This window comes from Haliotis asinina, chromosome 7 (genome assembly GCF_037392515.1).
Source record: "Haliotis asinina isolate JCU_RB_2024 chromosome 7, JCU_Hal_asi_v2, whole genome shotgun sequence".
Classification (NCBI taxonomy): domain Eukaryota; kingdom Metazoa; phylum Mollusca; class Gastropoda; order Lepetellida; family Haliotidae; genus Haliotis; species Haliotis asinina.
Genome location: NC_090286.1, coordinates 46750984 through 46778982, shown reverse-complemented (window position 1 = coordinate 46778982; position 27999 = coordinate 46750984). Strand labels below are relative to the sequence as shown.

Genomic DNA, 27999 nt, shown 5'->3' with positions numbered 1-27999 from the left:
TTTGTCTCCATTTACTGCTTAAAACTCACACTGTATTCCATCAATATGACTCTGTTGACCAAACACAGTTTTATTTACTGTAAGACATATATACATTAAAACACATCCAGGGGCCATAAGCCCAGATACATTGTTGTTGGGAACAAAAGTGCATGAAGAAATAATAGTCAATGTAGTAATTCAGGACATTCCTCAGTGAAAAAAAACACACACGCGCGCGCGCGCGCGCTCGCATGAATGATAAAGATTTGGGTTATTTTTACTTGGTTTGCTTCACTAACGGGATCGGGTGGTCAGTCTCGCTGACTTGTATGGCACGTGTCACCGGTTCCCAAATCATCATGCTGTTGATCACTGGATTGACTGGTCCAGACTCGATTATTTACAGACCGCCGCCATATAGCTGGAATACTGCTGAATGCGATGTAAAACTAAACTCACTCACTCAGTCACTCACTAACTTGCTCCAACACGCAACCCTGTAAATCTTTTCGCAGTATTGCATTTCAACTGTTTATAATTGTCTATAATATCATGAACTCCATATACACCTTCTAGTATTGCACGAGATAATTAAGCAGTGATTTAGACAGAGCAAAATAAGAATGTGAAAGAGTTAAAAAAGCATGGAAATGTAATGTTCAAGTTCATGGTGGTGGTATAGTTTCAGGGCGAATTGAACCAGAAATTAGTTCTATAATTACAAATACAAAGACAAATACATTAATTAAAGTTGAACCATCATAAACATAAGTATCAAGCTGTACAAACAGATCATATTTACCATACATAAAATGTATTCATCATATTCAGATATTTAGATGAATGACGCTTAGTGAAGATGATTAAACCTTCAAGCAAGTAACAAGGTTTGGTTTTGGAAAAGGAGGTCAACATAGAGTAACCTCCCTTTGATCGAACTGTCAGATAGTATGACACAACATTGTATTATATAAGATCTTATGGTCTTTTGGGATCTGATTACTGTGTTCATACATCATATGGCAACTTACAGATTGATGTAAATGTTGGTAAGAATGAAACTATTGTTTTGCGATACGTCTTGAAGTCATGGGGTATACTTAAGACATCTGATCAAATCAATTTTTCAATAGTATTTTAGAACAACCAAGATGGCCTCAGTATGAACAAACAGTGATCCAGTTTGGGTTAGAGCACTTAGAATACGTGTACATCTGACTGCAAAATAAGGACATGATCGACGGCCACCGTCGCCCTTAAAGGATGTCAAAGGTTTCCTACCCTTCATAAGCAAAATCCTTTGTCACGTCATTTCTACTCATCTTATTCCACTCCCCTAACTCGACCCAGCATCCTTCTCCTGGTTTCAGATCTCTCCTCACCATCTTCCTTTTCGTCTTCCTCTTTTCCATCACGGGCCATTCAGCTTCACCTTCTGCTCGTTCTGTGAACGTTCTTCTCCCATTTTCCTCTCAGTATTCCCCATCTCCTTTTCCTCCTTCAGCCTCTCATCTCCTTCATTCCCTGCCCGCCGTGACGTACGGGGTAACATCTTCATCACTTGATCCTGACGAGTCCCCCCAAACGCCCACGTCAGACAGCTGTAGCAATGAAACAGAGTTTCCGGGCATGGAGTCATCCTTCATACCAACCATTGCGTAGTCTTCACGCAGTGATTTAGCTGAGAGCTGAGCACTGCGGTCTGCTTTAGCATTTTTCTGGGGTTTCGTATCAAGACAGGAATCCAAAATAGATAGAAAATGAGATGCCCTCGGTCCCTCGGTGCCCAAGGTGCGCTGTACAGTGTCATATGTATTCATGCTGGTGGACGCTGATGCTTCCTGTACAGAAAGTACATGAGTGAGTGAGTATGATTTTACGCCGCTGTTTTTTATCCAGCAATATTATGGCGGGGAAATAGGTTTTATTCATTGCATTCATGTGGATAGTCGACGTCTTTAAGTCATTGCTCTCCCCCTGTTGATCCAAGCAGTGTCGAAGGAAACTGTGTTATCAACTTGAAGCTAAAAACACGAGTTATTCACCTGTCGATGTCAACGATACTGAATTCCACTGTCTCGTCATTAACTAACGTTTCTAGTTCCTTAACGATGTTGTATTGAGTAATTCGGCTTCACAAATTATCCACTTGAAAAACTGTGGCGTAAGTTTCATAGTAAGCTTAGGACTGAACACAAAGCCGTCGCTTGTGCGTGAAATATTCTTTACCTGCACACCTGTGATCGAGTAAAAACGTGGTAGAATAATTTCCTCGTTTCTATTCCACCTTTGACATGTGTGCCTGCAACAGGAAACATGGGTGTGAGTGTAGGAAAGGGAGACGCAGCGGGTGCACGTGTTGATAAGAAGGCGGAGAGATGGGTGTCGGTGTCAGTTAGGAAGTCAGAGAGATGGATGTTGTGTAAGACAGGTAAACAGACAGATGGGTCCAGATTTTGATAGGAAAGATGGGTGCAGGCGTCGGTTAGGGAGACACAGAGGTGTGTGAAAAAACAGATAGATGGGTCCAGATGTTGATAAGGACGACAGAGAGACGGGTGCATGTGTTGTTAAGGACAACGGCGAGATAAGTGCAGATGACAGGTTATATCTTAGTTGGGTGGAAACACTTACCTAATGCACTGTACTATGGTGTATCCCAGACCCATTACGTATATCAGACAACCGATGGTGATCCCAAAGATCTCTAATATTGTCAAACCTGGTAAAGACAAGGTAGACATATAACGACTAGATGTGGCAAATAACAGCCCCTGGGGTGGGGAGCTAAACGACATAAAACCAAAAGTTGAATCGTCAAGAAACGTCACAAAGGATTTACTCTCACGATCATCTAGAAAAGACAACAGTCGCATCATTGCTTCGGGTGTAGCATTAACATTGTGGCCATCCAAATGTGGGTTCTTAGTGACATCTTCGGTTTTCCAGGATCTTATGTCTAAGTTCTATTATCATACATATCCATTCACATTTGATAGCCATAGTAACAGCCTTTGACTACATTATCAAAAAGTACACACTGCCGAGAGGATTCTGAGTGATTCTACTGACAAGAGCGATTGTGAGTTATAGAGAAAATGCGGCATTCACCGTTACCGAATGTTATACAATACCCCGAGTACAAGAGTTTGAACACTGCCGTAGCATAGAGTAGTTGATCGCTTCGAATCTCACGTGTGTCAACGGCAAGGCGGTCCACTGGTTCGCTAAACACTCCATATAGTCCCGCAGCAGTCCTCTGGCGGATCCTTACTCTGTATTGCACATCCTTCTGTAGCCCTCGGATAACATAACTGTTATTCTCACTGCTGACGCTGGCACTTTCTGAAATGCGGATAATAAAACAAATGATTTCTGACTCGTTACCGGGCTTCGAAAACCAGTCAGGGCTGGTGCCAACTGACCACAACCGATCACATTGGGACAACAGAGCTTGACGTATAAGATCTGGAAGTTAAATGTTCTGGGCCCTTGTTCTCGAAACATCCGGAGCCCTAAGAACTCTTAACTTTGATCGTAGCCGATGCGTTAAGAAGAGGCTGCGAACGTTTTGAAAATAGCTACCCAGGCTCATAACTAAAGGTATTCCAGCAATAATTCCAGGGTGAACATATCTTCGAGCTTGAGTCAGACAAACCAGAGAATATATGAGAGAGTTGGTGAATGTGCTTAGCGTTTTAGCAATATGTACAATACAGGTAAAAAGTTGGTATTTCGGTTTACTCAGCAGAGGAATCAAACCGGCTTTCGGTGTGATGAGCAACCTCTAGCCACAAGGCTGCCCAATCACCTACCAGTGAAAGAGCAATGATCCTCTCCACATCTAGTTCTACTCAAAGTAATGTGAAGCGACTAGTGCAACTGAATCCCTATTGTATTAACATTATCATTGAAGTGAGTAAGTGAAGACGGGTTTTCGACCCTTTTAGCAGTGTTCCAGTAACATCACAGCGGTGGACAATACAAATGGGCATCACATATTGAACCCACGTGTAGAATCGAACACGGGTTTTCAGCGTGACGAGCGGACGCTTTGTCTGTTAAGCTACCTGCCTTATGATTTAGGATGTAACATACCGCAGGTGGTGAAGTCCCTGTTGTAACAGTGCTGTATGTTGTACTGAGTAATCAACATGTCGTTGTAGCAAGTCTCCAGAGACCATTTCACAGTCAGACCCAGGTTCGGTTGGCTCTCGACGGACAGGACAGGTGGTGGCTCCGTAGGTACTAAGTCAATAGACACATTACCCCATATATTTTAATTTTGTTTTACCTATATTACGCAACATCACATCGCGATAGCCCCTGTTCAATGGCGTTTCATACACTATGCGGAAAACAGAAGCATGTTGTGGAAGCAGTAGAGGAAAGACATTTGAACTCAGGAATCGCTCATCCTCGCATGCAATGGAGACACAACTCCATTGTTACTATGTTTCAACCACGAGCAGCATTCATCGATCAATTAATAATGACTTCAAATTTAAAAGCTAAACATACCCCGAAATTCCCACTCTTGCAGAAAAGAAGAAAAGATAATATAATGATAGTGATTTTTTCTGTATTACGTCAACAGTTGCAAGTGTTGGATTTAGACTTACTCTTGGAGACATTGTACACACAACTACTGAGCACCATCCCACTGTTTCCTCCGTCTGTAGTCATGGCGACGCCAAATTGGATCACTTCAGGTGGCATTTCGAAAGGGAACTTCACAAAGGATTCGTTAGTTTCGAGGTTGATCCAGTCCATGTGGTTCTAGAACAGAGCGAGTGAGTGTAGTTTTACGCCGTTTTAGCAATATTCCAGCAATATCACGGCTGGGGACACCAGGAATGGGCTTCTCACATTGTGCCCAGGTGGGGCACCGAACCCGAGTCTTCGGCATGAAGAGCCAGCGCTTCAACCAGATCTTCAGGAATCCTGGACACCTTAACGAAGATGTTCTTCAGGTACCTGACAAGCCAGATCTTCAGGAATCCTGGACACCTTAACGAACATGTTCTTCAGGTATCTGACAAGCCAGATCTTCAGGAGTCCAGGACACCTTAAATACAACGTGCTTCAGATACCTGACAAGCATGGCCTTAGGGATTCTAGACACAGAATACATATCAAAATACGGTTCACTTCATCTTCTCAAAGTAGCCTAAGTATTGCAATTCCAGACACGATAAAGACGTTGTTCTCTACATACCTGACAGGGTTGGTCATCGGGATTCCTGACACAGGATACATTCCAAAACACGGTCCAGTTCTTCTTCCCTCTCTGTGAGGCTGATTCCCAGGACACTTTCACAGACGTGTTGTCAAACGCAACCAGTACATTTAATGGTGGTACGACTGTATACAGAACATATATTTGAATAAAGACTTATTCAGCATGTACGTATATCAGACACTATAGATATATATATACATTACAAAGTTGTTCTAACCCTTGAAATTACACGATATATGATATACATTAAGATCCCTAATATTTTCTTGTCTGTCTATTATGTTTGGATAATAAATTATGTTTATTCTGAAATATCATTGATAAACTGCGTTTTGAGGATGAAGATTTTTATGGATAGACAACTTCTTTCTTGCAATGGATCTAACGTTTCAGTGTAGATTCTAACACCGTTTTCAGGTAAAAGATGCAAAAGATGTGCACAAGGAGAAATATATGCATGACTGGGATGTGAGGTCATATATGAGAGGGGGTTGATGTATAGTGTGTTGACAATAGGATTATTGTGATAAAAGATGTCACTTAAAGAAAAATGCATTTTGTTTTAGATAATATCTTCATCCTTTCCTACCCCAAATTCATGATTTAAGTAGGACTCAAAAACGTCATAAATGTTAGTGTTAGATATTGCATCTAAAGGGGGATGTCGACATACCGTCACCAAGTTTAGGAATACGGAGAGAGAAGGGTGGGGAGACTCCAGCATCATTGGTGACACAGACAAAAACACTGTAGTCATCGTTGCAATTTAGGTCTTCAAGCAGTAGTGTCTGGGCCGGGTAGGATATATTTCTATAGAACCGAGGAGCAGATGTGGCGAGATACCTCCTCAGGACACCATTGTGACTCGGACGATTTGGCGGCTGAAGAAGCGAACACATGTGGACTATGCACTGAATATCACAACACATACAACATTAGGGGTGACTATTGAGGGCAAACGACTATTGCGATAGCGATAGTCTGTTGTGACCAACTATTGCAATAGCTTGTTTTCTCCTTGAATTGTCTCATTTGAAGTCATTTCCTAAACGAATGTTTAGTGTATATGAAATAAACCAGTTTCAGTCTCTTTTAATATCTGACAAGAAACTTGAAACTAGAACAAATAAACAGTTAACAAATAAATAAAACTAAAACTAGCAAACCATGACCTGGAGATATACGGTAACATACCTCTCGTTGTTGGGGGAAGCTATAGAAGCACCTAGCAGAACATTATGCGAAGATATACGGTAACATCCCTCTTGTTTTGGGGGGGAAGCAATGAAAACACTTGCTGGACATTATCCGAAGCTATACGGTAGCCTAAGCCACACTCAGCAATATTCCAGTTATATGGAGGCGTTCTGTACATAATCGAGTTTGGACCAGACAATCCTGTGATCAACAACATGAGCATCGAATTGGGAACCGATGACATGTGTCAACCAAGTTAGCGAGCCTGACCACCCGATCACGTTAGTCGCCTCTTACGACAAGCACAGTCGCCTTTTATGGCAAGCATGGGTTGCTGAAGACCTATTCTGCCCCGAGACCTTCACAGGTCACATCATCCGAAGATATACGGTAACACCCTTCATATTTTGAGGGGAAGCCATAAAAAAAAACAAATATCAACACATTACCCGAAGATATACGGTAACATACCTCATGTTACTGGGGGAAGATATAAAATACTATTAGAACATTACCCGAAGACATACGGTAACATCCCTCATGTTACTGGGTGAAGATATAAAATACTATCAGAACATTAACCGAAGATATAAGGTATCATCCCTCATGTTACTGGGGGAAGATATGAAACACTATTAGAACATTACCAGAAGATACACGGTATCATTCCTCGTGTTACTGGGGGAAGATATAAAACAGTATCAGAACATTACCAGAAGATACACGGTATCATCCCTCATGTTACTGAGGGAAAATATGAAACACTATCAGAACATTACCAGAAGATATACGGTAACATCCCTCATGTTACTGGGGGAAGGTATGAAACACTATCAGAACATTACCCGAAGATACACGGTATCACCCCTCATGTTACTGGGGGAAGATATGAAACACTATCAGAACATTACCCGAAGATATACGGTAACATCCCTCTTGTTATTGGAACACGTGTGTGTAGTGAAACTCCCAACAGTCATGTTAGGAGCTGCTCCTGGCTCTGTGAAAAGAGAGTTAAATCTGATAGGTTTGAACGGTACGTTGTACTTCATTAGACGTTTATCGCTCATTCAGAAATTCGATACCAATGGTGCTGACATATATACTATTAAAAAAAGTAGGGGATCGTCATTTTTTTTATTTACGATTAAAAATATTTAGGAGATTTATCGGAGTCAATCAATGTTATTATGATAGTATTGATTGTTTTGAGAGTGCATCACCATTTGTACTTCCTTACTACCGTAGTTATTTGGAATGTAGTCGTTTTTGAAAGTTGGTGTATAGCATGTAATTTGCATGCATACTATTTTCATTTTAAAACAAACGACTAGAAACAAATACTAACAAATGTGTGATGCAAGATGAGTGTGAAAATTGATGTTCTAGGTGATTTTTCAACCTTCATGAAAAAAACGTCAAAATCAAGAATGGGACCCCATGCACGTGTATGGTGTATCATACGTTGTGTTTAGGGGTGGTAATAGAGAGGAATGGTGGTGTGTTCATAAGATGTCTGTCCTTGAAACATTTGTTAACGTTTACACTTCCTATCTAAATTGAAAGTTCATTATCCCCTACTTTTTTAGAATTAACAATTTACTGTGAACCAGCGATTAGCTCATTTATGAGTTGTGTGGTTCTGTAAATAAAGTTTTCATTCATCAGCCCTGTCCCACCAAAGCTTAGCACTGTTATCTTTTAAAAGGTCTGTAAGAAATTACTTTCTTCTTCAGTGACGCTGGAAACCGTCCTCGGCTTACTCCGGTACCCGTCCCGAGCGGTGGCGGACATTGCCGAGACGCTGAAGTTGTATCTCGTATAGGGAGTCAGTCCGCAGACCGTCATGTTATAGTGGGATGTTATGCCGGTATTTGTCTGTGAGCGATAAGAACCATTCAATATTTGTTAGTACATTTCTTTAAGACATTATTGTTCGGACGAACGGTACATCTTTCCACAACTGCTGACAACGATGATAAGGTCACATAGTAAACAACTGGAACTATATAGTTTCAAATATGTAGTGGAATACCATCATTACATTTCATCGTGCAAATCTTCCTTGGTACACAAGGTATTGCTGTGGTGCTAATCACACTGATTTGCAGACCATTACATGACGTGTTAACACTGCACAATGCAAAATCATTCTCAAACTCAAATCTTCTGAACATAATTTATCTCGTTTATTACTCTTTCACATTTGTAAAAGGCTTAAAAATATGTTGATTTCCTAACTCCTAATTTAATAGGTGAGTATCTAGGAGACGTACAGAGGTGGAGTCACTGTATGTTACATTAAAGTTGACATCTCGGCCCAAATCTCTATACTGCCACAACAACTCCACACAACGACTGGTGACTTCACCGACATGAAGAGATTTGAGAGGTGCAGGTATTACTGAAACAAGAAAGAAATACAATAAACAAACGGAGTATTAGTGGAATTATATTATTATATTTAAACATGACAGTGACGTCCTAAACAAAGTGAGTATGGTGTATACATGACACACGGGTTATTTACTGTAAAGACAATTATTGATTTCAATCTTTAAACAGCGATTAAAGGAACCGGTGTTTTACAACAAATTATTCTACACACACAAGCGCGCGCACACACATGTACACGCACAGACAGGTCGCGCGACTGCGTTGGAGGCGGCACAGAGTTGCGTGCCTAAGGCCAATCAGGATCCGATGATTCATTACCTGAATTCGACCAAAGTAATAACATATTCCAGTATAACTGGAGGCTAGAATATCATACCATAATCGCTTGGATTCATCGATGCGTTTATGTGCACAGTCTCTCCATCTTGTGTGCTCACTGTGATGTTGAATATATACTTTGACGAATCGCTGTAGTCCCTTTCATCAAGAAAGCAGGAACGAAGTGTACTCTTTGAGCAAGTGTACCAACTGCAATGTAATATAACATACATGCCCACACGCCTCAAAGAGCACTCACAGAACTCTCATCGAAAGCTCACGAACTCTTATAGTCTGATTTCTCGAAAGAAACTTAAGCCTGATTTTTTTTCATAAGGTTTACTCAACTTTGATAATATAATTATTTAATGCATGTCCCAGAATGAACCGAAATCGATATTAAACTCAAACATAGTAAACATTTTGAGTATGGTGAATAGAATACTTAAGTTGTTTGGGCTTTCCTTTAAATAAAAATGCAGTTGAGGTAAAAATTTAGGTGTTTCAAATTGCTATACTCAGTTTGAAATTTGAGTAAAAAATTACGTTTGTTTCACGAAATCGGCATCGGAAATACCCGTAGACGTTCAGTGCTATCACAACGGTGATCTTGCGTTCTCCAAGTGTCTAGATTTGTATACTCTCAGCAATTCAGTTATAATCTGGGTGTGAGAGTTAAGACAGAACTTTAAAATACGTTTACCACTTTGATAAACCAAAGCTGCTGAAACACATGGGAACTGAGGTTGTGGAGTAAAACCATTTAACCAAACCCGAGGAGCATTTGTTCAACTTTCTCTGCATGCAAGAATTACCAGAAATAAAACCAATTACACCATCTGAAAATATGACTGTCGGGTGATTGAAATATGAAGAGTTTGCTCACTATCTCGCTCCAGCTGCTGTCCAGATGACGGAGACGTTTATCCCATTCACATCCGGGTCACCTTCGAGATCCCAGCGTACAGTCACAGTCTGCCAGTTGTTCACAACGAAGGTCAAGTTGGTCACGTGAAGATCTCGTGCTGTAGTATTGTGAACGTGATGTTGAACGTAAATTGAGAGTAAATTGACATATAACCGTATGTATTACATTGTATTAGATTTGTTGTTTTAAGAAGTTTTCAGAGATACTTCAACAACTGTCATTAAATATTCGAATAGATGAAACGAAATCAACAAAGACACTGAAAATGACCACCTATAACGAAATCTGATGGGGCGCCCCTCTTTGTGCTTTCATGAACAGTTTGTGTATTTTACCCTTAAAACGATAAGGAAAAGGTTAGTTGGAGCGTCCTGTATACATGGATAGGTGAATGTTCGAAAGTGTTCTAGCACACGTTTGAAAAACATGTGCAAATGTGTTCGGGCACGTATGTGTATATGTTCAGTATTTGAGTAAAATGTATCAAAATATATCAAGTAAAATGCGTACATGTATTCAAGTACAAGTGTGTATTTGCTCAAGCACATGCGTGTGTGCTGTCATTCAAGAACATTTATGTGTGTGTGAATGTGTTGGAGTACAAAGTGTATTTGTTCCCACACGTCTGTGTGAATATGAATATCTTCATCTTCAGTATGTGTTCATGTATACTTGTGTATGTTTTCTAGCACACGGGTATGAATGTATTTAAGTACAAGCGTGTATGTGTTCATGTATACTTGTGTATGTTTTCTAGCACACGGGTATGAATGTATTTAAGTACAAGCGTGTATGTGTTCATGTATACTTGTGTATGTTTTCTAGCACACGGGTATGAATGTATTTAAGTACAAGCGTGTATGTGTTCATGTATACTTGTGTATGTTTTCTAGCACACGGGTATGAATGTATTTAAGTACAAGCGTGTATGTGTTCATGTATACTTGTGTATGTTTTCTAGCACACGGGTATGAATGTATTTAAGTACAAGCGTGTATGTGTTCATGTATACTTGTGTATGTTTTCTAGCACACGGGTATGAATGTATTTAAGTACAAGCGTGTATGTGTTCATGTATACTTGTGTATGTTTTCTAGCACACGGGTATGAATGTATTTAAGTACAAGCGTGTATGTGTTCATGTATACTTGTGTATGTTTTCTAGCACACGGGTATGAATGTATTTAAGTACAAGCGTGTATGTGTTCAATGCATATGTGTGTACAAGGACAAGTGTGTTTGTGTATATGTGTGTGTTCAAGCCCGCTGTTGACGCCCATGGGGTTCAAGTGCATGTGTATTTGTGTTCCTGTAGGTGTAGGTGTTGCCTAGCAGCAGGAGGAGGATGATCATTTAACCTAATATTCTTTTCCTTCATTTATAGAAATTCTCTCTCTCTTCCTCCCTCTCTCTCTCTCTCACACACACACATACACACACACACATACACACACGTTACTCACTTGATACATGTCATCCTATCCCAATTGCGTAGATGGGTGCTCATACTATTGATCATTAGATTATTTGCAGATCACCGCCACATTGCTGAGCGTGGCGTGAAACAACAAAATACATACTGACTGTACAGGTGGGGTGGCGCAACGTCAGCACTACGATGGCCCACGCGAGCAGAGAGCATGCAGTGGGAGACATCTCAGCGATCTCTTGGAACCTTTAAAACATTCGCGTGAATAGCATCAAGAAGAAATTGAATCGGTGTGTTATTGAACAGCTCAGAGGATGTCGACCGAACATTTTTTTTCCTGCCACTAAAGTCTGCATTATATTTAAAGATGTGAAATTAAGAAGGTAGCATCTCCTGCGTAGGACTTAGTATCACCTACGCAGGACTTACTATCTCCTACGTAGGACTTACTATCTCCTACGTAGGAGATACTAAGAGATAGTAAGTCCTGCATAGGAGACAGTAAGTCCCATGTAGGAGATAGTAAATCCTACGTACGAGATAGTAAGTCCTACGAAGGGGGTAGTGACACCAAAAATGTTTTTCACCGTGGCCCTAATACGCTTCCGTATGTATGAGACATTATTATATGGCAGAATATTGCTAATTTCCTGACTATTCCTAGTTTGTTTGAGCGAAATAGCTGCTTCATTTTGTACATGTTTGGGTTTCTACAGAAATAGATGTTAATATAATTTTTTCTTTCTTGGGTCGAAGTAGAGCAGATAAGCAAAAAGTGAAATTCATCTCCAATATCGATGGTATTACAGAGAGTACATAATCTTTCATTCCTGGGGGTTTTAATCCATATATCAATATATCAATATATTGTATCAATATATAGTAATTTATAGACTTGGAGAGAAAATGTAGAGGCCTATCCTGAAACGAGTGTTCCCCAAAAGAGAAGCATTATCGATTTAAATTTTAAGTGAATATTTCCTACTCACGAATTATTTCCAAAGCCCCACAATTCACAGCCATAAAGGAGAACAGGACCCGGGCAACTAAGCAGTCGAAAAATCATAACTGACAATCACAATACAACTTAAGTAATCTGCCTTTGCTTAAAACAAAATACATAGCCTTGATGGCCTTCTCAGCTAGATTCTTTTTAATCAAGGTGAACGTATTGTTTGTTTTTTGGGGGTTTTTGGGGTTTTTTTTTGTTCTTTTTGTATTGTGATTCCTAGGTATTTACGAGACGGCACGTTCAGTATTATGTGATTTCCAATTTTGAAACAGGATTTATAATCTACTGGCACCTGTCCAAGTTGGGTTTACAAAGTCATACCCCACTGTTGACTATGTATGTATGATTTGTAATCCGATGCAAATTTTGAAAGATGAGAAAAAGACTCTAATGTGCCTCTATAGACTTTACACAAGCCTTCAATACTGTCTGGTGACTGGGATTGTGGAAAATGCAAGTGACTGGTATGGAAGATAAATTCCTGAATCTTGAATGTACAACAATGTCAAATCACTTGCATAATGTAATACTAATGCATCAAACTACTTCCCCTATAACATGTGGCGTCAGACAGGGGGAAATTCTGTGACCTTTATTATCTGTTACCTCTAGTTTCATATATGATGCTGAATCTTTTCAGATCGTAATGGTGTAAATCTAATTTATATTGAAGGTGATATTTGTAAAGTTGTTAGTTTTATTATATGCTGATAATGCAATATTATTTGATGAATCGCCAAAGGGACAACACGACGCTTTGAACTTATTTGAAGACTATTGTGATTCATGTTAAACCATATGGATATAAACAAAGCTAAACTATTAACATTTGGGGAGGGCCATCTAAAAACACAAAAATAAATCTTTTTGGATGGTAAATTAATTGAAATTGTTGGTAGTTATACCGACCTCGGTATCACGCTCCATAGAAATAGAAAACTCGTGTCTGTAAGCGACAGTACTTCAAAAGCAATTTAAGTTAGTGAAAAAAGCCAGAATCTTGACTTTAGACTGTTTATTGTTAGCATTTGACTTAGTGGTAACACCTGTCTTGACCTATGGGGCAGGACAGGTCTTTCGAAAAGCATGAAAGTTTGAAAAAAAAATCATTTATAATTCTAGAGACTCATTACAGAATTAAGAAATTCAACCCCTCGTTTTATGCTGTAGTATGAACAACTAGGATTATTCCCTATTAGAATGATGATATATTTACGTTTATTAAACGTCTGGCACGAATTAACCGAACAAGAAGGTGCTTAAGCTTACCAACTTAATTTACAATTATTTATCACTTGAAACAACAACAAATGAAGACACAATCCCTGTATTTCGCACGTTGAACCATATTAGACAATACTGGGCTCTGGTATGTTTTTGAAAGTACAACCCAGTGGCTTTTCTCCAAACTTGAACATATTCTTACAGATCAATATATCCAAAACTGACACAATGACATTATTTCTTGTCCCTATCAGCACCTGAAGCCTAATTTCATGTATCCCTTCCTTCCAAACGTATTTTAACCACCATTGAAAGATACATGTAACCACAGCTTTCCTGTTGAGACGGGCCGCTAGCATAATATCCCAAGGGAGAACGTGTCAACTATGCATTCCTAAGATGAGTATCATTATATTTTTCATTGCAAAGCATTAGATACTTTGAGGAAACAAATTCAACCACATATCTAACTTTTCCAATGCAGCAAAGATCACCAAAATATTATCTCAAAAACATCTAAAGACATAGTATATCTGTCAAAATGTATCCTACATTTATCGTCTCGTGTCAGAAACAACTGTTAATAGGTTATTTCCTTGAACTGGCATTTGTGTACATGTTTACGATATAGTAAGTGGGTATATTTTTACGCTGCACTCAGCAATATTCCAGCTATATGGCGGCAGTCTGTAAATAATCAAGTCTTTTACAATATATGCTCTTGTACCTCCAATGTGGTGTATATAAATATTTGAACTGCATTGCAAGAATGGTAACGTTCTCTTCAGGCGACTACCTCTCGTGACTGCAAGTAACGGTTATGGTGGTGTAAAACGTATATTTAGTTCTCTGTGTCCGGTTTCATGATGTATCCGATCATTGATACTGTGAGTGAGTGAGTGAGTTTAGTTTTACGCCGCTTTTAGCAATATTCCAGCGATATAACGGCGGGAAAATGGGCTTCACACATTGTGCCCATCCCGGGAATCGAACCCGGGACTTCGGCGTGACGAGCGAACGCTTTATCCACTAGACTACCCCACCGTCCATCATTGATACAGAATGCATGGTATAGAGAAGTCAATGGTGTGTCCGATCATTGATACAGAATGCATGGTATAGAGAACTCATTGGTGTGTCTGATCATTGATACAGAATGCATGATATAGAGAAGTCAATGTAAAGGATAACAAACAAAACATAGTGAAAGGCAAAGACAAGCGTGATCATTGTCTCATAAATCCAATGGTGATGGTGAACCTTCTTAAGTCAAAGGTGTGTCTGATCATTGATACAGAATGCATGATATAGAGAAGTCAATGGTAAAGGATAACAAACAAAACATAGTGAAAGGCAAAGACAAGCGTGATCATTGTCTCATAAATCCAATGGTGATGGTGGACCTTCTTAAAAGGTTTGCATATTTAAATGAATGGATCCTATTTAAATATCGAAGGACCATACGATTTATTTTGCTAAATCCATATCTAAACTAATTCTTATTTCTAAAACAATTTGTATATCAAAGCTATGATTCGGCGTAACGACTGGTTGATGTTTCAATCCTAGTATTCATTACAATACTTTAGAACTGACAAAATGTTATCTTGTGGTATCAACTTGATATTCATCAAATGTTCCTAGAGACGGAGATGTTAGATTGTGGTATCAACTTGATATTCCTCAAACATTCCTGGAGACGGAATTATTATTTTACGTAACTAGTTAATTATATTCTGTGATCACAGTTAACATTACCTTTGTTCATGCAAGCATAAGGATCAAAACATAATTACCAGAGTGTCATCTTGAGCCTGGGAAGTCATGTTCACTCCAACACTGAAATAAAATAAGAAATGTGGTTGGTGATTCTTATCACGCGTCGGTATTGGGAACAAAACTCGTGATTTCAAGGAAATGTCGTTATGGGCACTCATGAATATGTATATCTTCGTTTAACTTCCGCCGGTAGTTCACTGCTCTGAATTGACTAACGGGTATCAAGGGATTGTTAGATTATAAATTATCTGACAGGGGCAGCCTGACTGCGAGATGGGTAGGGGAGTCAACACACGAGGTTGGGGTCAGGCGTCTAAGCCTCTGGCTGACTTACGTCTCACTGTCGCGACGGGAATGTGGGGTAACACGCTGGTTGAAGCGTTCGCTCAAGACACAGGAGACCTGAGTTCGATTCTGCACATGGGTACAATGTGTGAAGCGTGCTTTTCAAGTGTTCATCGGGGCCTATATTTTCGAAGCTCTCTTAGCGCTATGATAGTCGTACGTTAATGTTAATGTACGGCACGTACAACCATCTTATCGCTATGAGGGCTTCGAAAATCTAGGCCCACTGCAACCTGTGCGCCTTTCTTCTCCTCCACCAAATCTACATGTCGTTATATACTACACAAATGAAGTCCAGAACCCCAATCTTCTTCAAGACATGGTCATATAAAATAAAACTGTGGTCCTTGATTTTTGTGGAGGAGAATAAGTGACAGTTCTATTGTAGGCAGGGTTAAAGGAAAATCGCTATTTCATTGATTCCTGCAAAATGATATGGGCATTAGGGAGAAAAAGCACCACTATTCATCGAGAATCTTGTGACCAATGTCTCTGGACTCTTCTCCAGGAGAATTCCTTAATCCAACAGAGGTCACTGTATGCGTATACCAGATGCCGTGGATGTATCTGTAAGTTTAAAGTAAACGGCAAGTGGTACACCCCTTGTTGTCAATGCTGACAACATTTATATGAAACATTAGATTTTGGTCCAGCCGTCTTTACCATAGTTTGGCGAGTATGTGAATGAAGTAGTATGGATATTCATACTTACATGAGCATAGCTTTTCCTGTCCAGTCAGTTTCAATATCTTTCGGTAGGGAGACCAACATGACACATTTAAAGGGGCACTTTACGCTACAAACAGTACATACAACTGTAAACACTACGCTATAGGCGCATTCCTTTCGAGTATGTGTGAAGATATAACGCTATTTGTTAAGGCAGCTACTTCACAATATACTTGGTATATCAAAAGATATGATTTAATATTATTATTATAGCACATTTGATCATGTGTATAAAATCACGCTGCGTGCAAAACACTATTGCACTTTCTGCTTGTCGTGGATTCATAAAAGATATTGAGACATTAATATCGTCGGTTCGGGATTCATTGTTAAAGGTCTGTTTTGTGTGATTTGAAAACCTTTCAGCTTTCAGAGACGCCGCTTTCCTCTCATACACTGACTAAATATGCATTCATTTGTCAGCAAAGGAAACCTTTCGATAACGGACCGTCAAAGTGACGTTTTCAGTTTGCATTGCGGATGTAGCAATCCCAATAATATGTTATTGATTTGAATGGCACATGACATTACACGATACCATTGCAAATGATCGGTATTTAAAGTATCTGCCTTATAGCTAGATGTCTCCAAGACTTACAGTCAGTGTTACTGACAACTAGTTCTCTGCATAAACACGCATACATGTAGCTACCCAGGAAACATTCAGGTTGAACAGGTATGTGAATACTATTTGTGGGTATTAGCAGGACAAGTTTTTAAGTTCGCGTTCTAAACAAATCATTTACATTACACTTAAATATAGGTCGAAATTTACATATTACGCAAATGGACCTACACTTTTCCTTCAATAGTTTCACACATAACAAACGCCGCTCCCTTTATGATCATGAAAATGCATGAAGAACTAAGTATGACGTGCATTCTTTGAAAGCGTTAGGTTCTCCGAAATATTATACAGTTCCTGGTTTCCTTTTTTCAGTTTCCTATCTTCCGTGTCTACAAGAAGGTAACTCTACTTTTGTTATATGTCTATAGTTAATGTATCATTGAGAATTAATCTTTTATAATAGAATGTAGATGGATGTTGTCATCTTAAGGCATCTTCTTTAACGTCTTTTGAATTAGGTACTTATGAATCGAAAACTATCATTGTTGATTCTTACTTTTCGAAAGTTCAAAATGAGCGTATTTGTAGTGTGTTTATATGAGTGTTATACATTCAGTATCATGTCGGTCTACAGTAGCTTGGAATTCTGGTGACTTAGATTTGATGTCGCTAAAGACAAAACGACAGCAATATTACGGCGAGGGCATCGGAAATTCGCTTCACGCGCTGTACTCTCTGGAAATCGAACTCGGACCTGAGGTGATTAATATCCTAACCCGGTTCTTTACGGGTAGTGCGCACACGAGGAAGAAAGCAAGTAAGTGAGTGAGCTATTGTCGGGTTTGAGATGCTCATGTCAATCTACGAATTAACTCTACTGTGCCGGGTAGCCTACTCAGTATCATGTGGGTATGCACCGACTGAGTGAGTTTAGTTTTACGCCGGTTTTAGCAATATCCCCGCAATGTCAAGCCTGGGGACAACAGAAATGGGCATCACACATTATACGTATGTGGGGAATCGAACACGGGTCTCCGCCGTGAAGAACGAACGCTTTAACAACAACGCTACCTCACCGACCCACGGTGAACGCGTGCAGAGTGTATTTCTGTGTGCATCGAAATGTGGCGCTCACTTCACCCCTGCGCGTCATAAACCGGTCTGTTTTGAGCCAATACATTATTCTATCAAGTATACGTGCATTCATGTTGTAGTTCTATGGCTGAAGACTGGCGCTCCAGTTGAATACAAAGGCATAGTATGAGGCAACAGGAAGTGGTCTTTGAATTTTGTAAAGTCATGAAGTAGTCACTGCTTAGAGTGCTTCGTGTTTAGACCCCAAACAAATGAGACGGTCAATGCGCTAACGATGCAAGGACATTTTGCAATTCGACAGTTGCTTTTGTACACCTATACGTGATTCAAGCCAATAAATTGTTTGTTTGGCCTGTCAACACAAGGCATAGTACATGGTAGGTTAAAAATAAATATTCCCCAAGAACCCTTGTGGATGAAGAGAAGGCAATACCAGCTACGCCCTCTAAAACACACACACACACACACACACACACTCTCTCTCTCTCTCTCTCTCACACACACACACACACAGAGAGAGAGAGAGAGCTACACAGTCACCCACAGACACACACAGAGGCACAGAGAAGCACTAAAAACAGGCAATAAGGCGTACATGCAATACATGGAATGAGAAAATAACGTTAAAGTGTAGCCACAAGCCACCACCTCATCTCCAACCCGTCAGTCGTGGTATACGTTTCAAAAGAAAGTGTCGCCATTCTTGGTGCAAAACCGCTTCCACCTGTCACGCATTTTGAACTTTGGCGCATGTACATGTATCCAACTGTTTGATCAGAATTGTTGGTATTCGTCCCAATTATGCTCTAGGAGGGGAGGGGGTGTTTCACAACTTTAATCTTTTCGTCCATGCATTGTTCTGTATGAAAGTTGTCACTGCACGAGAACACTGTAGCGTAGCCCGTGCAATAACTTGATCTGGCACTTCCTAGACATGTGATCACTCGTCTAATTTCTACTTATGGCCATCAAGTCCAGTGTACAGTTATGAGAGACACATCCGTACAAAATGACAGAACCTTCAGCAAGGCCAAAGGTTGGTTGAGTGTGTTTTGCTGCAAATGATGTGTCCCTTCGATCGTGTGGGGTAACAAGTTTAAATCCTTAAATAGGATGTAGAATTCCCTAAGTCAATGATCAGTCAAGGAGATGTTTCAACATTTATTGTGAGATCAAGTGTGTTTTATCCATAAATACATATACATAACAGATATCCAAACAATAATCTAACATACACATTGTGTTGGGGAATTAGCATCTCAAACGGGCGAGCTTGAATGTGTAACAGCGACAACATAACATCAAACACTAATCATAATGGGAAATCATATTCATACACATCCTTTTAACCTATACCTCAGTTATGACCCCAATGTCGTTCTATAAAACATATAAAAATTATATTCGCTTTAGTTCACTACCATCATAATAATGATGCAAAGTACACCTAATGTGTCCATACATGAGTGCTACACAGGCACAACTAATCCATGACAGCACATCTAGTTCACTTACATGTTCAAATAACGACTCAGATATTATGCGTGTCGATGTTCATGCAAAGACACTATATACATTATATTGCCACTTTCTATTCATAAATAAAACATCTTAGGCATGGCATTTAATAACATAATAACAGATTTGTACAAGAAAGCTTACCTTAAATAGAATGCAGAATTCCGTAAGTCAATGATCAGTCAAGGAGATGTTTCATTTATTGTGAGGTCAAGTGTGTCAATAGGATATTGTTGTGCTGGGTGCTTTTGAGGTCGCTTGCGCCAGTTGACATGTCGGCAGACCTATTCCTCCTTGGGATGCGTGGATGTGTCCTCCTTGGGACGCTTGGTGGTATGGTGCGGCAGCCGAGGGTTGCATTGGTCCAGGGGTTGGGAGGGGGGGGGGGGGGGGGTGTCCCTCCTTGGAACGCTTGCCCCGTTGTGACGTGTCCCTCCTTGAGACTCATGTTGGGGGAGAGTGTATATACTGGGAGAAGTCATGGCTACTTTCACCGGCAATTGACCAACAATTTTCATTTGGTCTGTGTGGCACACGTGCAATGGTCGCAGAGTATAGGGGGAGAGTAACATTCCAGCTAGGCTTGTGGCCTAGGGGCAGAAGGGGTGTTGCGGAGGAGAGCTTTGGCAGTATATTCTCCCTGAGGTGTGTAACAAACCGGAGGACTAGCTGATTGATAAAATTTCTTTCCGTTATACTGACAAACTTCACTGTCCAGAAGGAAGTTGGCTAGTGCCTATACATTGCATGGTGATCCGTGGGAGCCAGCAACTGTTTTGCTGTCAGTGTATCTAGCCTTGTTTCTTTCTTGAGTGTCTGCCTTGTTGTGCCAAATCTGGGAGCTTCCCCTTCACACTGGGGCGGAGGTGATGATACCATCTGTCTTTGTCTGAGGTGTGTAGACCAACTGACCACCCAGCAGACGTGCCGAGATTGTGTGGTTGGAGGAAGCTGCGTGTCTTAGGATGCCATAGGCAGTTCTGTTTCTCACGGGATCCTTAGATCCATCAGTATATATGTGAGCCGAGTCGTAAACCGAGTCAATCCTACTGAGAGTTTTGACACGTAGTAGCATTGGGTTCTCACTTTTAGGCACTTCATTTGTGAGAGTGGTGTCAACGTTTGGGGACCGGAGCCTCCATGGGGGACATTGCACTGTCGCGGGTTGGGTTGGAGGTTGTACGTGGTCGCATCCATACTCTCGCCTTAGCTGGATGACTCTGAGTCCACCTGGTGTTATGTTGAGTCTCTTAGTAAGCCAAGCTTTGGTTTTACCAGTGTTGAGTTCCTCTTCCCACAACCTAGTGACGAGTGGATTGGAGCAGCGACTCCAATAGTTCAATCTCAGTTTCTCTCGCCTGAATTTGAGTGGTAGCTCCCCAGTTTCCATAAGTAGGACTTGGTTGGAGGTACAGGCTGCCGCTCCTGTGATCAGTTTAAGAGCTTTGTATTGTATCAAGCCGACCGAGGGCCGTTTGGGAAGCATAGTGGTAGGCTTCACATCCCAAGTCTAGTTTACTCCTTGACGGTCTTAGAGAGAGCCAAGAGAGTTTCGCTATTTTTGCTCCCCATGAGCTGCCGGATCCAGCTCTCATTGCATTGAGGTCCTTCTGACATCTCTGGGTGACATTGTCAATGTGTTTGGCCCAGTGAGATGTTGATCGAATGTGACCCCGAGAAACTGGACTGATATCTCAGATTTGACCTCTTTGTCCTGAGGTTTCGACAGGGTGTGTTGCTTACACGGCAAACCTCGCCCTCGAAAAAACACTCCGACTGTTTTCTCAGGTGAGATAGTAAAACCCCTTTGTCGCACCACTTTTCGAGAGCACCCCATCGAGAGCATTCCGTAGTTGAGCCTGTATCTTGGATATCTCTCGATGCCTCACCCAGACATCCTCGTCGTCAGCGAACTTAGAGGTGTTGGTGTTATCGTGATATTGAATAGCGTGGGACTGATAATGCTTTCTTACGGCGTGCCATTATCTAACCTATGTCGCTCGGACAGGTGGTCCCCAAGGAGAACTGATATCGACCTTTCTTGCAAAAAACATTGAACATAATTTTTCATTTTCCCTTGTACACCAGCTTTCTCTAGTTTTTGGAGGAGTCCATCGTACCATACCATATCAAACGCTTTTGTTGAAGTCTAAAAAGACAGCAACTAGGTACTCTTTCTTGACCTGGGCTAATCTGATATCATTTTCCAGTCTGATAATGTGGTCAAGACATGAGCGGTTTGATCTATACCCGCTTTGTTCATGAGATAAGTGTCCGTTTGTTTCAAGGTGGTGCTTCAACCGTATGTTTACCATGGCCTCCATACTCTTGCACAAGTTTGATATTAGGGATATTGGGCGATATGAGTTGGCGGACGCTTTTCCTTCCTTGGTTCAAGCAGAGGTATGAGTGCTGCATGTTTCCATGCTGCAGGTACTTCCCTCTTATCCTGTATCAGATTGCACAATTGTACGACGACTTTGGCGACACTGTTTGGCATACTTTAAACATCTCATAGCTGACCATGTCCTCCCTTGGACAAGTACCTTTTTTGTGGTGTATAGCAGTTCTGAACTCCTCCACATTGAAGCAGTAATTATAAGTATGCTGTTCGCCTGGGGGCTGTTTGGGCCGTGGGGAAATTTCTCTCACTTTGTAAACTCTTCAGAGAAATTGTTGCTACCACTACCACTGAGGCAAAGTGGGTGGCTAAGATACTGGCTTTATCCGGAACAGATGTAGCCCCTGTTATCTTGGGATTGCAAATGGACTTGCGCTTCCCTCGGATAGCATGTATCACTTGTTTCCTGGCTTCACGAACTTGACCTACGGGCACATTTGTTCCTTTTTACCTATTGAGAGCCTTTTTCCTAATGCGGCGGGCTTTGGCCATTTCCTCATTCCACCATGGGACGGATCGGGAGCCGTGTTATGTCTTGGTGAGAGGTGTTGAAACCCGGGCTGCTTTGAATATAGCTGACGTTAGGTTGAGGCTAAGGTTTCCATATCATCAGAGATGATTTTAGACGGATCGATTCTATTGCACTCCGTTCTGAATTGGGACCAATCTGCTTTGGAGAAGTTCCACCGCTCTCTAGGGTTAGCGTGTTGATCGCATAGAGGTGGTGTGTCGAAATGTGTAATGCACGGATAGTGATCATTTCCCATACTGTCATCATGGACCTGCCACTGGCAAATCGTGGGTTAGGTCTTTTGTGGCTATAGCAAGATCAAGGACTGCTGATACGCCCCTGATGGTACAATGTTTTGTTGAAAAAGCCATCATTCAGAATTACGAGTTCCCTTGACTCTACCCAGCCATTAAGACATTTACTAGTGCAATAAACAATAGCTTGAGTTTTAAGCTTGACATGTTCAGTATTATATGACCTGTGTTAAATATCCCTGCCAGGTTCGTTACATCAGCTTGAGCCATGACATGAGGGTTAATTAAAGTGACATTTCAATACTAGCAATTATTCAAAATGAATGTGAACTTTCAGGTATATGTATACAAAATACATACATACAGAAAAAAATATTTGACAAATATATACAAATACACAAATGCAAAAAATATTCAAATATGGACAAAACAAAGATGAATTGTGCACTGTCACGGATGTATTTCAGTTCAATTTCAATGTATTTCAATTTTCGGAATTAAAATCGAGGAATCGGCTTGCTCTTCGCTACATCGTCGCATTCCATTGCCGTGGTAAACTCTGAGTCATAAGTGACGTTGACGTCTGATGACCGTCTAGAGCTATTACGAAATTCCGGAAACTTCTCGTATATGCCCGTGGTACCAGCGTTGCTTCAGAACAGTATTTGTGGTGAATAGTTGTCGAGTGAGCTTTCATTACTTGAATCCTGGATTCCATTCGTGTTGTGTGTTGTTCCCTTGCCTGAAATATATTAAAGAATTAGATTTTACCGTAATCATGGTAATGGATTAAGTATTCATTAAAGGTTCTTGCAAATCTTTAAATAAAACAAAATATCTAAAAAATTATTGACAATCTATCTTTTTTTTTTCAAATTTTTAAACAAGTTAAATAAAGTAGCATTTCAATTCATATGCATGTAAAACATAGACTTTAATCATTTTCATTCAAATTTGAATGAAACAGTGACAAGAGAAAATGAGCTAAATTTTTATGCATGGAGGAATAGAAATATTACAAGCAAATTGTGCAAAATTATACAAAAAGGAGGCTAGACATTGAGACAAGGCGCTGGGAGGTATATTTTGATAAAGAGGACAACACTACAAAATATTTATGCCAACACCAAGATTAAAGTAAGCGTGGAAGACAGTATAAAAAGACATATGGCATACTTAACATTGTGTATGCAAATCTTGATCCTGTTGACGAATGACACTGTAAAATGAAAATTTATGAAACAATATACATAAATGCTCATTACCTTTCATTACACTAACAAATATTATATTTGTACCGTTACCACGTAAAAAACTCAACTTGTTTCATGTTGAAACTTATGATTTCATTCATTATATCAGTACTCATTAGGTTTTTGGATTGCTTTGGAAATTATGGAGTAGTTTCTGTGTTTCATTTGTAATAGTTTTAAATTACTTTAAGGCCATAATTGTAGTGAAATCTTTATATCAAAGATAAGTGTAGTCATACCTGATAGGGTTTCTTCGGCGAAATCATTGTTATCCCATACAAGGGTCGTGAATATATCACTCTGGAATCCAGGAGGTACATCGCTGTCACGCACTAACTGTTTCCTGGCCAAAGCAGTATCATGCTCCAGTGTTACTGAATGAGACAGGCAATGTCCAAAATTGTTGAGGAGCTGTTGTAATTTAGCAGATCCAGGTAAGTGTCGCAATTTCAGACCTAAGGTCAGATGTTTTGGCATCCGTTTCCGTCCTTGAGAAGAGAGATATATCAGATCCCGTGCTAGTGAAAGGATTTTTCTCTGAGTGTCACTGTCTTGCAAGTGAACACACTCGATACTGAATTCATCACTCACCCCACCATATGAGAAAATGGAACAAAACATCAGGTACCATCCTCATGGAATCCATGACTGAAAAGTCTTCAGCAACAGGTGGCCATTTCGACACACTTGGAGAATCATTGATCGCATTTCTGATAATGACAGCTGCTCTGTATAGTTGACCGAACTGATCGTGTAATGTGTGCTCACCTTTTGCAAAGTGTGAAAATTCTTCCCCGTCATCTGTGTCGCTTTCCGTTTCTAAACAGATGTCATCAACATCGTCAAACTGAATAATACTGTCTTCGTCCCTTATTTTGATAGAAAACAAACTCACAAGTCACATTATCTGGCTGTACATATCTCAGGTTCGGGATACTTCAGCTCAGGTTTCAGTCTTGACTTCAGCTGATCATTACGATATCCCGTAATATCTAGTTGTTCAACTTCGAGTGCAAGAGAAATGAACTGTTCTGTGAGGTAACTCATCCGTAATACTTCCTCTCCATGCACAATGCTATCATTAATTATCTCTGTACAGAATCTGTCAAAGGCTTTGGACAATGGTCTTCCAAGTGCTTCTTTACTGCCATAGGCACATTTAGTGCACGGTTTATAGCAAGATGTATGATACTTTATCTCTATGCACACAGGATCTAAGTTTCCTATAGCTACCAAGATTTTCTCGTCTTTTTTCAGCTTTGCAGCCTGTAGGAGTTTTTCAGCATTGGTTTCCCAAGTAACCAAGGGTTCATATTTCCTCTTGAATGTTGATTTGTCAACATTGGTCTTGGTTTTCTCGCATATAATACATTCCTCAGGCAGTACATAATATCCTTTATCTCGTCGTTTAGTACCTGTTTCTGTTCGCTTCTTGTTAGTGAAGCGCTGATAGCACGATCTATGATAGCCCGCATTCTGTCGGTCAGACCAATTGAAATTTACAGCTACTTCTTTCTCTATCCCATCAATTGTGAGCCCTACATACATGCATTCACAATTTTGACCAAGCAGTGTCAGATACAGCTGTAATAGGCTCATTATCTGTTGGCAGAATGTGACAAACACATTTCAGCAAACAGAGAATGCTCTGTTCTGATTGGTCGAAATATGACAATATTCCCCTAATGTTTAATTGCATTTTTCTAATTAATGAACATATATGTTTGGGTAAACATTGTTCAAATAAGCTTAAAGGAAGGTATTCCAGACATACTATATGAATTTTTGCCTTCACCTTAAACTTGGACCTGAAATGAAGAATATAGTACTCGGCCCATGGCCTATTTCTTCTGGAATTTATGAGCACCTTTCACCAAGCAATAATGTCTTATATGAACACCATCATCATACGTGTCATCTTAAACAAACTGAACGTGAACACAGATCAGTTAACGGTCAACATTATTAAGGGTGCATAACTGATTTCCACATGAATTAGATTTGTGTAAAACTCACTTGACCCGCTTTGGATAGCCACACCTGCATGCATGTGTTTGAAACAGTGTCCCCATGTTGGAATTCGAGCCCCTGGTCTTTGGCGTGACTGTCGAACGCTTTAACCTCTAGGCTACCCCATCGTCCCCCCATCGTTCTCCATATGAGAGTGTTGGTAAGCACAATTGTGGTAAGAACGCCATTCAAGAGGAATATGAGTCGCACACCATGATTTAGTATCATGGGGAAAGTCACGTGTGTCACGTTGCCTTATATTGGTTGTAGGTAATTAAGCGAGGAAATGACCGACATTTACAGAAAAACGAATTGCCAAACTAACGGAAAGTTACTACGTTTCAACGTTTCCCAAACACAACTTTCACTGCTATAATAGCTCAACCTGGAGATCAAGACCTCTCGCGACGTTCACAAAGAGCGGGGTTTTATCTTACAGTGGTGAAGTCATTGCCTCTTCTCGAGGAGAGTACTAGATTCCTCACATAGTCGGTATTGTCACCACTGTCATGCATGGTTGTAATGTTTTCTTTCTCTTTCAATGGTGGACACATTCACTATTCGCAACGTACGAATGCGTAGTTATGTCTTAACTTGTCGTGAAGTGTGTTCCTAAATGTCAGTGTGAAATAGCTATATGAAGGTAGGTGGCTGCTTTCTTAGCAGAGATACATCAGCTGGTAGTGGGGTCTGTTTTGCTTGCTGATTGTCCTGAAAGATGTGCCTTCTTAAAAGCGTTTGCGTATATACTATGTAGTTTCATTTATTTTGCACACGCTGAACGTTTTTAAATATACGTGTAACAGTATTTACTAGCATCGTGACCCGTGAAGGTCCGCGGTAGAATAGGCCTTCAGCAACCCATGCTAGTCTCGTCAGACGCGACTAACGGGTATGGTCAGGCTCGCTGACTTGGTTGACACATGCCATCGATTCCCAACTGCGCAGATCGATGCACATTCTGTTGATCACTGGATTGCCTGGTCCAGACTCGATTATTTACAGACCAGCGCTATATAGATGGAATGCTGCTGAGTGTGGCGTAAAACTAAACTCACTCACTATATGATCGTGCCAAAGCAAATGGATATTGATAACTTATAGGGGTGTGGATGAGAGGCATATCCTTCAGCTGATTAAATTACATTTGTGACGTCATTCCATTGTCTGCTCGCTCCATTACTTTCAGTAATGGAGTGATATGTACAAGTTTCAATTTATAGACTTCATTTTGACATTTTCACATATATTTTCGATAACAGAAATATTCCAAAAACTCTGAATGTAATTGGAGTAGGGGAATACAATCGTATGTCTCCATTCCTAAAAAATAACCTGCCTCGGCTCCACTATTTTCGAGGAATAGAGAGTTACCCGGACGTTACCCTACACGTAATCGCCGGAACGTTTTCACAGAACAACATGTAGGAAACAGCCACACTACGCATTCCATCCCTTCATGTTTGGGGAATACTGTAACATTATATCTAAACTCAAAAAGTCTTCGTTAGTTTATTCCAAGATGTGTAAGCAAGTGCACCATTGACTCTAAGGTCTCTTTTCAAATGTCGGTCAGAAATTGGTCGTAATTAGATCTGTTTATTTTAGGTAAGAAGTACTTTTCCTTTGAAAAAAAAACGTTTTCCACAACTCCATTCAGACTCACGCTCAACAATTACAGCAGTTTTGTTTGAATGGTTGATTTTTTTCTCCAATTAGGAGGTAGTTGGGTATTTCAGCCCACCGTGTCACAACCATATATTCTAAATCACCATGTCATAGTGTAATCTAATATACGTTTTGTATA

The 27999-nt window shown here is 40.3% G+C and overlaps 1 protein-coding gene across 1 annotated transcript; it reads right to left on the bottom strand.

Moving 5' to 3' along the window:
- Nucleotides 1-54: 54 nt before the first annotated feature.
- Nucleotides 55-20028, bottom strand: LOC137291239 (receptor-type tyrosine-protein phosphatase F-like). The gene is made up of 16 exons (XM_067822535.1): nt 19908-20028; nt 15526-15568; nt 11645-11739; nt 10023-10161; nt 9195-9346; nt 8698-8825; nt 8146-8299; nt 7333-7421; nt 5898-6105; nt 5201-5346; nt 4605-4761; nt 4081-4230; nt 3178-3327; nt 2617-2704; nt 2212-2284; nt 55-1823 (listed from the first exon to the last, which is right to left on the bottom strand). Exons 2-16 carry the CDS (start codon nt 15534-15536, stop codon nt 1500-1502), a joined length of 2064 nt encoding a protein of 687 aa, XP_067678636.1. The 5' UTR covers nt 15537-15568; nt 19908-20028; the 3' UTR covers nt 55-1499.
- Nucleotides 20029-27999: the final 7971 nt, after the last annotated feature.